This window comes from Physella acuta, unplaced genomic scaffold (assembly GCF_028476545.2).
Source record: "Physella acuta isolate Inbredline_101_S28 unplaced genomic scaffold, ASM2847654v3 ptg000781l, whole genome shotgun sequence".
Classification (NCBI taxonomy): Eukaryota; Metazoa; Mollusca; class Gastropoda; family Physidae; genus Physella; species Physella acuta.
Genome location: NW_026732299.1, coordinates 561,832 through 576,834, shown reverse-complemented (window position 1 = coordinate 576,834; position 15,003 = coordinate 561,832). Strand labels below are relative to the sequence as shown.

General features: G+C 36.1%; 1 protein-coding gene across 6 annotated transcripts; it reads right to left on the bottom strand.

Moving 5' to 3' along the window:
* Nucleotides 1-114: 114 nt before the first annotated feature.
* On the bottom strand, nt 115-9,050 carry LOC131950801 (RNA polymerase I-specific transcription initiation factor RRN3). 6 transcript variants are annotated; one of them, XM_059312992.1, is made up of 16 exons: nt 8,917-9,050; nt 5,509-5,662; nt 5,318-5,374; nt 5,002-5,091; nt 4,768-4,897; nt 4,536-4,635; nt 4,249-4,417; nt 3,946-4,032; nt 3,713-3,845; nt 3,363-3,493; nt 3,032-3,162; nt 2,295-2,470; nt 2,047-2,155; nt 1,437-1,583; nt 1,193-1,268; nt 115-802 (listed from the first exon to the last, which is right to left on the bottom strand). In XM_059312992.1, exons 2-16 carry the CDS (start codon nt 5,584-5,586, stop codon nt 662-664), a joined length of 1,755 nt encoding a protein of 584 aa, XP_059168975.1. In that variant the 5' UTR covers nt 5,587-5,662; nt 8,917-9,050; the 3' UTR covers nt 115-661. The 6 variants fall into 6 exon arrangements, with proteins under 6 accessions (XP_059168975.1, XP_059168978.1, XP_059168976.1 ...); XM_059312995.1 differs by having other exon boundaries at nt 5,509-5,659; nt 8,917-9,031; XM_059312993.1 differs by having other exon boundaries at nt 8,922-9,031.
* Nucleotides 9,051-15,003: the final 5,953 nt, after the last annotated feature.

Below are 15,003 nucleotides of genomic sequence, written 5' to 3'. Positions count from 1 at the left end.
ATTTTCTATACACATAGCAACATTTTACAATTGGCTGTACAAAATTAACATGCTCAGTTACAAGATATAACAGCTGTATTTTTCAAGTACTGTTTAACATTAATAAAAGTACAAAACCAGCAACCAGTTTCCTCTTTGCTTTTTATTTTGGTTTTGGCATTAATATGTTGAGCATAATAAAGATTAGGCTTGACTTATACACCACAGTAACAAAAAAGTCATAATGAATGACTCTTTTATTATGTGCCTACCAACAAGAGAGAATTTTTTCCTTAAGAAAAACACTGAAACACTAGAGAACAATAGGAGCAACTATTGCATGTGATGTTAAAATTAACATGAATTTTTAAACTGTCTACAACTCATTGATGAATGTTTTCAGAAGCAAAAGTAAAAGCATTGACTAATGCAGTTACTCAAATAACATTTGGTTGGGAATAAAACACAATGAGACTCATCCAAATATATTTAAAACAAGCATCAAAACAAAAATATAAAGCTTACATAAAAGCTCATGAATTTAATACAAGCTTGAGAATCTTATCTTTTGTTTTTTATTCTTTATTGTCTTACAGTAAAAAATGCTCAGAAAATAAATTATATGCCCAATTAAAGCAAGGTATCTAATACAATGCCCACATAACAAAACAAAATACTTAGTTTAGTTTGAATAACCATGTTTAAATCCAGGAGAAGTGCCGTATTGAAGAAAATCTGCAGGGCAGTTGACTAAAGATATGCTCACAGGATTTGTGCTTGGTATCATTTCATCATCTTCATCTGGCAAAAAGTCATCTACATCCTAAGAGAGGAGAAATTGATGAAATTGACTATTAAAGAAAGATGCAACCTTATTTCCGGTGTTCAGGAGGAATTTGTACTCCTCTAAAAAAACTATTTTTATAAATTTTAATACACATAGGGGTTCCAAAAAATTTCTGCCAGGGACACCAGGCCTGATTGTAAGGAAATGTTACAATAAAGAACAATTGAAGTTATTTTTAACATTTCTGAGTTTCAGATGTGAAAATAGGATTCCATTTAAAATACCATAAGTTTCATGTTTGATTCAGCACAATTGTTTTATATATTTTCAAATGCTTATTTTGTTTTCTGGAAATGAAATTTATTGAAAAGGAAATTTTAACATAAGAGTTGGGCTGACTCATATCAACCAGGTAAAGGTTATTACCTCATCTTCCAATTCTTCTTCTTCAGGCAGACTTCCTCTAAACTCATAGTACAAAGGTGTGATATGTGTACCAGATCTGTTATAAAAATGTTTTTTCAATAAACACATAGCTTGAGAACATTGCAGCACATACATTAAAAACACTTTTACATTTTCAATGGATCACAAAATAGTTAGAGGTTTACAGTAAAATAATGTTGAAGTTAGGTTCATCTAGTAGATGAAGTTATTAATGAACACATACCTTGGCAGTAAGTAAGGATCAAAGGGAAAATATGATTCAAGCTGTTTTGATGCTGAACTGGCAAGCTGATAGCTTGAACTGGTGATAGGTAGACTATAACGATTGTTTCTCTCAATGATAGTATCACAGAAAGCTAGCTGGTGCATTCTAAAAAAAAACATAAACCTACCCATTAACTGATGAAGAAATGGTCTTAAATTGAAACAGGCTAAAATAAGTCTTATATTTAGTTTTTCTATTTAATACAATACAAATTGAGCTTATCTTTTTAGTGATAAAAGAAATAGCAAGCCAAGACATAGGAATAAAATTTATTGTGTTAGATCAGTGGCAAAGGCTACCTGTGGCCCAGTGGATAAACAACATAGAGGCAAAGAAGGATAGAATGTGTGTGAAATTATAGCAATGACCCAATGAAAGCAATCTTGACAATGTTGAGTCTTATGACATTTATGAACACATAAAAAATTAAGTTTTTTTAAAAATTGAAGTAAGAATATTTAATGCCATGAGCTTTAAGTTACAATTTGTTTGAAATAAAGAACAGAGATAAAACCAGCATGCAGGTTCTAGAACAATCAGGAATAAAGTATTCTTATCATCTTCTTACCTGGTAGCAGAAGCAAATGTTTTAACAATGATAGGAACACACACACGAAGGGGGTTCAGCTTGCTTGTAACAACCCTCTGAAAGTTCAAAGATTCTGCCCACTTGTGACCTGAAGACAAAGTCAATGTATCTTAATCAAAGATAATTCTTTCTTACTATAAAGTAAATAAATATGTTAGCAATAGTGAACAATAGCTGCCATATAGTGTATAATCTAACCTCACTTAAAGATAAAACATCAGCATTACCTCTCTTCATCTGCATAAAGTCATTATGTTTAAAACAAAATATGTAAAAGGCACTCTGGCAGACTGAGTAGAAGGTCCCATGGTGGGCAATATCAGCATTGAGTCCCTGTTCACCGGTTTGGTCTAAATATTTATGGACCCACTTCATCATCAACTGCATCACTTCTTTTGATGTACTGTAAAAAAGAGTAACATGTAGATTAAATTAACAAAAATTAATACTCCTGCTTGGTAATTTTCTTAAAAAATAAAATTACTGAGGGAATATTGATTTTTAGCTGATAATGGGGTGTAATATACAGTACTCTAATGTGGACTGGTATTAACTAGGAGGTTTATTATATAGACCAGTTAACATAGAGATTCTCTCACTAATATTTTTGTATCATTGATTCAAGACCTCTATCAATTACATTATCGTGCAAAATGAAGTTACTCGATGTAGTTTATTCAAGAGGAAAATTAATTCAAGCTTTATTTACTGTCAGAGTTTCCTCCCTTGGAAAGGTAAACCAGATTGATGGCACTTTGTAGCTGTAACTCAAAATGGCTACTACTTAGTCTACTACATGAGCAATGAAACAAAGAGAGTAGTTGCTCATAAATTAACATAATTAACTCGCCTTACTTCTAATGTTCAGAATTTAAAACACTGCAGTGCTTTCCTTTTTTGTTAATTATTTAAAATTTACTATATAGAGATATAAGCAATAGAAAGAAATTTTAAAAACACTTACTTTAATGAAATGTATTTAGCCCTGGTGAGGAAACTACCAATGTAACAAGCTGCTGTCTGCCTGTAAATACACTGTAATGTCGGGTCTGTCACTTTTTTCCACAAGTAGTCAATAAATCCCTCTCCCAAAGGCTGAAACATCAAGTGTTTAAACATGTCAGGTATACTCGTATACATCCAACAAAAAGTTAACACATGGGCCTACAACAGTCTCATTAAACATTCTAAAAACCAAGATAGAAAATGAAGTTGTTTTTTTACATGACAATGTAAGGTTATTAAAAAGAAAGACAATAGTGTTCATTTCTTAATTAAATCCATAATTTACTTACTTCTTTGAAACTGCATATGTAAAATATTAGAAACTGTACATGGCAAGAAGCATGTGTGGGAAATATAAACTTATCAAAAACTGATAGCATTTCTCTGTACAGCTTTTTAGTGACCTCCCAGTTTAGCTTGTCTGGAAATCAAATATACAGTAACCAAAGTAAAATTAACTGCATGAAAGCAAGAGATTAATTAGCATACTTTCAATTGAGTGAATACACTTTAACTTAAATGTAAATAAAACTAGCTAAAGAATGGAAAACATAATTAAAGGACCTGATTGGGTCCTAACTAAAAGCAGACAGGTTGTCACATTTGTGACAGACCTACAAAATTGACAGACTAGGTTCACCTTCCACAAAACACTCCTCTTTGATGTACTGGAAGCAGAGTGTCATCATTGCATCAAGTGACCCTGCCATAGGTAGTGCTGTGGCTAATCTCTGTTCTACTGACCCACTTGTGTTACCTGCTGTACCGTCCTCCTATATGAGCAAATTGTTTTGTACTTATATTACCTATTTCAGTTGGTATGCATGTGTCTATGTGCAAGTATATTTGATGCAGGTGAATATGGCTACTAACCATTTCAAAAAGTGTGTCTTCTAATTCAGTGGATTCTTTCTGAGGTTCACATATCACAGTATTTATCTCAGTTCTTGATGATCTTACCTATTTTTTACATAGAAGTGTACTTATAGTTAGGGAAATCCAAAATGTTGATGACAAACTCATTCTTTACAAAAAAAATCAGATCCATTTCTTAACATAAAAAACTTTTACATTCTTTTTCAAATATCCTGAAGTAATATCATCAGTTTAAGTAATAATCAAATCACTATTGTCTAACCATTATTGAGAAAGTGAAATTCCAAAGTAAATACTTACATCTAATTTCAACATATTTTTTACAACCAATTCTAAAATATCCATTCTCAAAGGGCTCATGTACTTGCTCACAGTAAGAGCACCCAGTGTGAAGTATTCAAAGTTTGCAACTCCTTTATTTAAGTAGGGAAAATTTTCTTCCAGGATTTGCAACATGAAAAGTGTTGTCCTATAAACAAATGTGTCAATGTACTATACAAAAACTTGTAAATAGAGAAATCAGTAGCGTAAATCTAGTCTAATACAGGAATATTTTTTAAATATATGTTCAAAATGCATTCACTCACGTAGGTGCCAGCTGATAGAGTGACTTTATAAGGGAATGAATGTGTAATAAATCCTCTTTTTTCTTTGTGACCTTTTCTGACTCATCTGTTGTTTTGTCATCTTGTAATAGTTAGGCAGAATTTTTAAACATTAAGTTTAAGGAATTGAATCAATAATTTTTAGCATGAATCGAAATTCTAAAAGACAATTTTTTTAGTATACACTATCATATATAAGCTGAATTTAGCTTACCTTGTATGAATCTCCTCACCAGTACCTTTAGCATTGGTTTCAGGTGGAACATATGGGCAGATACGAGATTCAAAATGCAAGATTTAAACACACTAATTAGTTCAGGGCCTCTCTCCAACCAGTTCATGTTCTGAGAATAATTATTTACATTTTAAAACATTTGAAAAAGACACACCAAAAAAAAATCAAGGTTTCAAACAATAAAATATTTACAAACAATAGTAAATAAATTACCATAATCACTTGTACAAGAGGTCTGTGCTCATTCGTTAAAAGAGTTATATTTTCCTCAATATCTTTTAGAATATGAATAACTTTCCCAGCCTAAACCATTTAAGAAAAACAATAAAATAAACATTGGTGTAATATAAATGCAGGTAAATGTTTTAAAAAAGACTCAGCAATTCTTTAGTAACTTTAAAATTTCAAGCAAAGAAGAAATTCTAAAAATAACTATCCTTCCTCAAATAAAATAATATGTTTCTTTATTACAATTATTAACGTAGTTGCAAATATTTCCTAAACCCAACCAGTTTCATGTCATACATACCTCAGTATCTGGGTTTGATAAAGTTAATAACAAAGTGTCATATGAGTTTCCTGCTACCTATTATGAAAAAGAAAACCTTATTTAGATAGTGCAACCATTACCAATCTTTGTAGTCTTTTGAAATATTATTCCTTATTAGTAATGAGAAATAGGAAAAAAATTGGGAAAAAAGGTAAAGAATTAATACTTACACTGACATCTTTGTTCTGTGATAAAAGGACTTTTAAATCTGAATAAAAGTTTGGTGTTGAGGAGTTAAGTGGTTCCATTTTGTCTTTAGTATAGCTGTCTATCAAAAGTCATTGATGTCAAGATGCTCATCAATGATGACTAGCAACCAGGCTACTAAAACATTAACATGAAAACAATAAGTCATAAAGTTTATTTATTTATTATTAGTTTATTTCTGTCAAGGCACGACACACAACACTATGTGTGTGTGGTATGTGGCCTCACCTATTTAAATTAGATTGTTTAGGCCTATATTAGGCCTATTGTTTTGAGTTTATATTTAACTCAATGCAACAAGCCAGCCTGTTAGTTGAGGCCATGCTAGACTAGAGGTTTGTTCTGGTAGGGATAGAAATAACAAAGGGTTGACTTGAAATACCATCCCAATTATCTATAGATCTAATACTTGACACAAATATATCACAATATACTTCTATTAAAGCCTTAACAATGAGTCAACTTTGTCGCACATCTAGATCTAGCCTCGGACAATTTTGTTTACCTAGCAAAATGCTAGATTACCAAATAAATAAATAAATAGTTTATTAAATAGGCCGGATGATTAGGGTAAAGGAGGGCGTTAAGAGCCACACTTTTTAGCACCTGTACATTTTTAAAGATTTCTACTAATCTAAGAATTTTTTAGTATTGAAAATATGACAAAATTATTCTAACATATCTTACACAATGTAAAAATAATAACAAAGTGTATTAAATATACTTTAAATGGGTTTAATTGAACATTTATTGTCATACCCCCAAAATCAGCATTTGGGGTGAAAGGAGCCGGGCAATGGGGCAATAAGCATTATCTCCTAGTTTAGACTAACTCCACAATAAAAATAATTAATTTCTAACCCCAAAATAGTTAATGCTGTGTACACACACTTTAACTGATACTAGCTATCACTAGGCCCCAATGGGCCCAGTCTACAATTGATACAATTGCAGGTGTACATAGGGCCTAAGCCCTAAAGTCTAGTAATTTACAGTAGGCACATTAGTATGCCTAATGTGTAGCTAGTATACTAGTGTGTAGCTGTCCAGAGTTAACATTCTTGTATGTAAAAAGGGGTGGTACTAACTAATCTGCCTTAATGCTTTCCCCTGATAAGCCATGTGTGCTATACATTACATAACATGACATGGAGGTGAGAAATGTTGAGGGGAGAGCAGTTGTACTGGTTTCCCCTTTGTTCTCCTTGCTGGACCCTGAGGGCCATAAATTACATAAGGAGATGCTATCTCTGGTTGGCTGAGATCTAAGAACTAAGTCCATGCTACCTACAAAGAGATAAGTTTTATGGTGGGTTAGATACAGGTGGGGGCTGGGTATCATGGGGGTGAGAAATGTTGAGGGGAGAGCAGTTGTACTGGTTTCCCCTTTGTTCTCCTTGCTGGACCCTGAGGGCCATAAATTACATAAGGAGATGCTATCTCTGGTTGGCTGAGATCTAAGAACTAAGTCCATGCTACCTACAAAGAGATGAAGTTTTAGGGTGGGTTAGATACAGGTGGGGTCTGGCTATCATGGAGGTGAGAAATTGTGAGGGGAGAGCAGTGGTACTGATTCCTCTTTGGTCTCCACCCTGCTAGACCATGAAGGTCATATATTACATAACATGCCACCCCAGATTGTCTGAGATCTGTAACTGTAATCCATGTTACCTACAAAGAGATGAAGTTTTATGGTGGGCCAGAAACTGGTGGGGGCTGGGTATCATGGGGGTAAGAAATTGTAAGGGGGGGAGCAGTGGTATTAATGTGTCTGTTTACTTCCCTGCTGGACAATGAGGGTCATAAATTACATAACATACCACCCCAGATTGGCTGAGACCTAAGAGCATTTATTCCTGTTACCTACAATGAGATTAGAAGTTTTATGGTTGGTTAGAAACAGGTGGGGGCTGAGTCGGCTGTATTGCCCCTTAGGGGTAATAAGTACCTGTACCATTTTAAAAATTACCTTGCTAACATCAGATGGCTGAATTTTTACTTTTTAGCTGGTTAGAATTGTATTTCTATCATTTAGACACAAGTCTGTTTAACAATTAATACATTTTGTGTTAACTATTCCTATACCAGTGTCATATTCAGTGGTCTAATAAATGAGAAACTTGCACTTAGGGTTTCAAGAGCCACATAACAGTATCTGTTATAACTTTTCTAAACAGGCAAGCTAGTGGACAAAATTAATGTATTCATGTAGATTTAGTTATTATCTAACAAATAAAACCATTAAGGTAATGATCAGTCAAGTTTTACTCTGATAATGATAAAAACTTTATAGCATGGTAAAATGGGACAAATGTCAGCCATTTTGTTTTGGCACCAATAATCACTGTGCAAAAAAAATTCACCAAAATAAAACTATTCTAGCGATAGCTATAAAAATAGTGTTAAAATGTACAACAACCAATGCTCTAATACAGGAACAAAGAATGGGCTTGAAAAACTCATTTGGTATATTACAAAGTGAAGTTTCCCAAGTTATGTCTATTTGGAAAAAAAGTTCACAAAATGGTTTTATGGAGATGAGAAATTTTAGGGAAAGAGCAGTGGGATTAAATCCTGTCTCATCCTCTCCCTATTGGACCAAATGGGTCATAAATTACATAAAATTAATCCTCTGCTTCTCTGTTATCAAAGAACAGCAGTAGTTGTTACCTCAGAAGTAGATTAGCAGCGTTATTGGGGGTTTTGTGGGGGTGGGGTGTTGATTGGGGCTTAATACCACACGGCTCTTAACGCCCTCCTTTACCCTATAGATACCGGTGTCCGATAATGGAATCTTCTTTAAAAAAAGGGATGTTGGGTTATTTAGTAGTATTGTAATCTTGACTAATTTTATGGTTAGAAATTGAAATTAGGGTTAGGCGTATGGTTACTTAATACTTATTACTTATGGTAGGACCAGGGTTGGGGTTAGGGACAGGGTTAGTAATTGTGACGTCTCTACCTAGTACCTAACTAAGTTAGTCACGCCTTAGACTTTAGACCTTAGTGTCTCGGTTTATCAGTCACTTATCAGAAAACAGAACTAAAATCAAACTTCTAAGTAAACTTTACTTTGAAGTTTGAGTTTAGATAAAGCCAACACAACACATTGATTGATTCACATCACAAACTTAAATAAATGAAACTTTCATCATTTACTTTCACTTTCAAACTTACTCGATTTACTGATTTAGAATTTAGATTTTGTTTAGAATCTACTTCAGTCTTCTTAACTTGGTCTTCTAGATTCTAGACTCTAGATCTAGTTAAATATAAATAATAATATAAATAAATAGATAGATCTACTAGATCTAAGATGTGTTTCAAATTCAAGATCTAGAATTTATAATTTATAAGGTAGGTTATTTTACATCGTATCGTAAGTTCTCGTTAGTATCCTTCAATTTTCATGCATGAAACTATCATCCACCATGCTTTGATCCTGTTTATGTTTTTACATTCACTGTCTATCAGCACGCCGACGTCTGATAGGCCTACTGTAGTTTATACTTTTACTAGATCTAGATCTAGAAGACTAGATCTGTGGTTAGGCCTAAGGCTGTAAAATAGATCTATTCTATAGTAATAGGCTTCTATAAAGCGTTAAAAATTTTCAGAAAAAAAGTACGTACAGCATGTAGATCTAGGTTCTAAAAGAAATATTAAATCACTAGATCTATATAGGAAAAGCAATGGATGTATTAATGTATGTTTGTCTATATGTCTTTTAATAACTTTTATTACTTTTATGCATTAGGGGGTCGTCAATAAAAGACGTCAAAATCGTAGGGGGGAGGGGAGGGTCCGTAATTTTGTGACGGTGTGTGATGAGGGGGAGGGGATGGAGGGTTCAAATAAAAAAGCTATGTTAGAAAACGAGTTTTATCCGTTATTATTTCGCGTTTTAGAAAACGGTTTTAATAAATTGTAATACGAATCGATCAAAATACTCCATGTTGACAGAGTTCTGACAACATTTTGGAAAAATATCGATGTTTTAAGAAAAATTCAACAGCAATTTCGAGGAGGGGGGTGTAGGCTGAGGCGTGACGTCATTTTAGTGAGGCGTCTGGCTTTTTGTGACAACGTGTGAAGGAGGGGAGGGGGGGGGGTAAAATCGTAAAAAAAAAAGCGTGACATCATTTATGGATGACCTCTTACTTCACCTTTCATCCGATCGCCATGAAACTTTGAGAAGCTGTTGAGAACACTCCTGTGGGGGTTTCTGCGGGGAAAAAATCAAATTCGCATGGGTGGCGTACAGGCAGGGCGCGATTCGATTCTTTTCTATGTACTGTATATAAAAATAAAAATCAATTTCGGTTTGGCGCCCTGCGCTATTCTGTGAGCACTTAGACACCTACGTTAATTTTAAGGAGCACCTTACAATATTGACAAGGCGGCATTCGACATTCGATGATTAAACCAAGCCAGGGGCCGTTCGTTGGGCAATTGCGGTGTGTAATCGGGGGCTCATGAGAGCGCCCCCTACGTCCCTGACACCTGGGCGGTCGCGAAGTGTGTTCTATCTCACTATTATGGAAAGTGATTAACCCTTTATCTACTGACGGTACTTATAAGTACCACTTTAATTAAGTGCCTGTATTATTTTAAATTAAATACGAATTTTAAAAATTATTGATGTATTTTATAGTATTATCTCCCCCGAGTCGCCGGTAGTCGGAGGTATCAATGTTTTTAAAAAAGTTAATGGTGTGGCGCTTTTTCAATGTCTTGCTATATCGGTAGTTCACAATTTTTCTGTACATTTCTCACACCCGTTCCTGATTTCCTTTTGTTTTACCTTATTTTTCAAGTTTTCAACCCCAAATATTTTTATTGGCACCTTCAATAGTCAGGCAAACGCGTTTAACTTCTAGTTATACAATTTTAATCAAATTGTCTTTGTATTAGATCAATGTTTACAAGTGGACTTATAAGTACCGTCAGGGCACACGGTCATTTTTTAAGGATTTTTTAGAAAATTGCAGATTTGTTAGGTGGAGTTACATAAATATTGCCTTGATAATTACTTATCGAAATGTACTCAAAAAATGATATTTACACATTTATAAGAAGGTTTGCATATGGTTTACCTAAGAAATATTGTAATTACATGTTAATTTCTAGTAGTAAAAAAATAACAAGAATAAAGGTATCAGTTGCGGGCTCGTTTATAAGGTTTAGTATACTTCATTTGTATACCAAAGCCTAGTTCAGGTTGTAAGATTTAATTTGTTAGTTATATTTACTGCAATGAACTGTCTTGCCTACAACAAATAGCATTTACATAATGTATACCTGTAGACTAGTAATAGTCCATACTTCTGCATATAGTATAGATCTATAAGGTAAATTTTAATCAGTAAACCGAAAAGAGTAATCCACTACTTCTTCCAAAACACATTGAGCTCACTTCTATTTATGAACTTTGCACTGTAGTGTAGACTTGTCATAACATTATAGTAGGCTACAATTATATTAGTATTTCTAGTAGTTGTGTGCTGAATGACTAGGCTTTTGTTTGTTTATGCGCCTCATTGTACTAGTTATTGGAAGCTTCCAGCAAAAGCATATTCATTCCGGCAACCGTTGCTAAACTAGAAAGACCACAGACAAGATTGAGGGAGCATGACATGTCGACTACTTTTGCTGTGTTTGAGGTCTAAGATGTGTTCCGATAGAAAATCCAGTAAAAATCGTACTCAAAATATACTATTGTGCTGTATTTATGTGTGAAAATTACAAAAAGTGATTGTTATAATGATTGCCATTTTATTAGTTAATAAATTGTATCGTTTGTTCCTGTTTTGTAAAAAAAATTTTTTTGAAAAAAAATGTCCTAGTTTACTGACGGTACTTATAAGTACCAATATCTGTTTGGGCCATTAAAAATTTATGAAACGAAATTTCCTTCGATATATGCTTTGAATGTACCAAAAGCAATATAGTAACACATTGTTTAAGTAAAAATCTCATTCAGAACATAATTCCGTAAATAAAGGGTTAACGTATACTCAAAGCTTTCATAGTGCACGCCCCTGAACTGTGCTGGGTGATAGTGTGGACTAATTTGTGCCCCGACACATATGATACAAGAAATGTAGCGCAGGCATTGTTTACCTTTAAATAATTCACTTACAGAAAAGGTCTCGAGTCTAAAAATATAGGATTGGTAACGCATTGGTGAAACCCTCTTAAAATATTGCGTCTGACTTTCTTTTGCATCATATGTTTGTCTTGTATGTATTACTAAATTATTTTATTACGTACACCCAATCACCAAGAAACTTTGGGATGTTGTTGAAAATATTTCTGGGAAGGTTTCTGCAATTTAAAAAAATTTAATTCCTGAGGGAGAGAGCGTCCAGGCAGCACGGTGCGGTTTGGTGCCCAGAGCCCCCCCCCCTCCCCCAGTGTCTATCTTAGCACATGGGATATAAATAAGCAGAGTGATAATGTAAAGTATTTCTCGTTACCCTTTATCTATAGCCATTGGAGAACAACATTTATTTACACGTTAGTATTAGGGTAAAACTTACAAGTATGCATTTTAAAGTATTTGACGTCCTGCAGAGTTTCTGTCAGGCATCCCCGAAGAATTCTACCCCCCCCCTCCCCCCCCCCCCCCGCGCTCCCGAACGAAATAGACTTTTTATAGAAAACTAGCGTGCCCTTCCCCGCGCGTTGCCGCTGGATTAAAAGAAAGTCCCGGGATAGCCCGGGGCAAATTGCACCCTGCGGGGCACGGTGAGTTTTGTGAACCAATATAATACTACTTCTTATCCATATTTTATCACACTTTTTGAAACGAAAGTATGCGCCATAGCGCTACCGGGATAGCCCGGGGCGCCAAATTGCACCCTGTCGGGTGCTATCCTTGCGAAATTAAAAAAAAATCGCAGCAAACTCCCCAGGAGTATTCTCAACAACTTCCGAAAGTTTCATGGCGATCAGATGAAAGGTGTAGCAATGCATATAAGACAAATAAAATATGATGAAATATATTAGGAGGGTTTCATCAACGCTTTACCAATTCTATATTCTTAGACGCGTGACCTTGTTTTCTAAAACTGAGTTATTTAAATTTAAACAATGCCTGCGTTTGGATTATATTTATCGGGACACTGGTATACCTACACTACCGCCTTAAAAACCTTGAGTGTATGTTAATACTCAACGTAATATCACCTGTCAGGGACGTAGAGGCAGTAGCGTAGCGAGGGGGGGGGGGGGCGGGGGGGGGGGACATATGTCCCCGGGCGCCGACCTTAGGGGGCGCCAAAATGGGTTGGAAAAATAAATTGAAAGGTTGAGGGGGGTGAAAATCGAAAGTTTGAGGGGGGGGGGGCTGCTAATGGAAATCTCGAGGGGGGGGGGGCAAATCGAAAGTTTGAGGGGGGGGGGGGTGCAAATTGAAATCTCGAGGGGAGGGTGCAAATCGGAAAGTTTGTCCCCGGGCGCCGGGAAGGGTCGCTACGCCTCTGCGTAGAGGGCGCTCTCGTGAGTCGCTGATTACACTACAACAGGGCGCCTTGTACAGTCCCTGGCTCGGGTGCTCCTTGTAGGGTGCTCCTTAAAACTAACGTAGGCGCAATAGTGCTCATAGGATGGCGCCGGCGTCAAACTGCACCTTGCTTGTGTGCCGGCGGAGGAGGTGATTATGTTTAGTGACCTACTCTAAATCTCAATCGTATGCATAGTCTTAAGCAATGTTTAAAACGGATGTAGGTGCCATATCGCTCACAGGATAGCTCTAAAGATTCATGGCACTCGGATGAATGTTGTCGTACCGCATCCGACTTTTATTGTATTTTATTATTTTATATACCGTATAATTTTATAAAGAAAAATGCGCCGTTCTTGCGTAATTATTTTTTTTTCTTTTTTTGCAAAAACCTCCCCTGGAGTGTTCTAATTAACTCTCCAAAGTCTGAAGGCGATCGGATGAACGGTGTCAAACCGCAATCGATTTTTTTATATACCGTATATAGAGAAGAATCGAATCGCGTCCTGCCACCCGTACGAATTTGAATTTTTTTTAACTCAGAAATCTGCCCTGGATTATTCTCAACAACTTTCCAAAGTTTCATGGTGATCGTATGAAAGGTGTAGTAATGTATAAAAGACAGACAGGCAAAGAAACAGACAGACATACATTGATTTTAAAGATATAGATGTATACTTTTACAAGTGTTCGTTCCCCCCCCCCCCCCCCCCCCCCGAAAATTTCAAATGCCTACCTGGAGAAAAAAGCCTGAAAGAAACACTGCTGCACAGGAGGTCAGGGGTACTAGATTCACCTGTCATACTGCATCCGTCTGCGCCCCGGTGGTCCTGTGACCCGTTGCGCCCTTCATGAGCACCAATGGCGCATACATTCATTTTAAATAGCGTCATTCACTAGGGAAACGGTTGGCTATTAAAATAAATGACTAAATGAATAACTAACGTCTTCCTTTTAGTATGACCCGTGCACGCCGGGCTCCCTCATAGTACTTTGACACATCTTTGTTTTAAAGAGCGCCACTGACTATGGATTCAGCGGACTGCTATAATCGTTGACCAAATCTAACCAGACGCCTCCACCAGAGCCCCAGTTGTTGAACACCCTCTCCTCTCCCTTGAGCATTATGCCCTTACATTATCTTTAAATTCATGACTAAATTGAACAATGTGCACCCTTCCACTCCCTGAGCACATGGTGTCCGTTGTTCTGGTGCCGTGCAGAGGATGGGGGAGGTCAAGAATATTACTTGATTCAAATGTCAAAAGTCCTCCTGGAGCATCTCGGGCTCCCATATGAGCACTATGGGAATATAATTATTTTAAAGAGCACTCTACACTCTTGACACGTCAGGGTTCTACGTTTAATAACTAAATCCAACCAGTGGTCACAACCGGCGCCCCTGCTTAAACGGTAGCTCCCGATGGCAACAGCGATCCCCCTAACACCATGCCGGTCAGTAAGGAGTGTTCTATCTACATATTACATAGTGTAATAAAGTACACTCAATGCTTTCATACAACATGCCCTAGAGCATCTGGGCGGCAGTGTGGACAAATCCATTCCCCAACAACTAAGATCCAAGAAATATAGCACCGGCTTTGTTTACATTTAAAAAATAACTCATATTAAGAAAACAAGGTCACACATTTGAAAATGCACATGTTGACAAAACCCTTATGAAAAGTTTCACCACTCAGGTGTGTAGGTCTAGATCGTGGAAACACTAGTATATTAGAGTTGTTTTGGGTCTTCTCTCTTCACCAAACTATGCGATGAATGACACCAATGGACATCATGAAGAGCAGCATCCTGATCTTAGGTCAGTATGTTTACACATAAGGAGCCTTAATCATTAAGGCCAGTGGCGTAGCGAGGTTGGGTGTCACCTGGTGCGGCAACTAATGGTGTCGTCCCCCCCACCACCACCACCGTAAGAAAAAAAATTTAT

Coding starts and splice junctions, on each gene's coding strand:
- LOC131950801 (XM_059312992.1), bottom strand. CDS start 5,586: ATGGAACCACTTAACTCCTCAACACCAAACTTTTATTCAGATTTAAAA. Junction 3,494..3,712: donor AGAGGAGTGTTTTGTGGAAG/GTGAACCTAGTC, acceptor TTTGATTTCCAG/ACAAGCTAAACTGGGAGGTC. Junction 1,269..1,436: donor GATCCTTACTTACTGCCAAG/GTATGTGTTCAT, acceptor TTTTTATAACAG/ATCTGGTACACATATCACAC.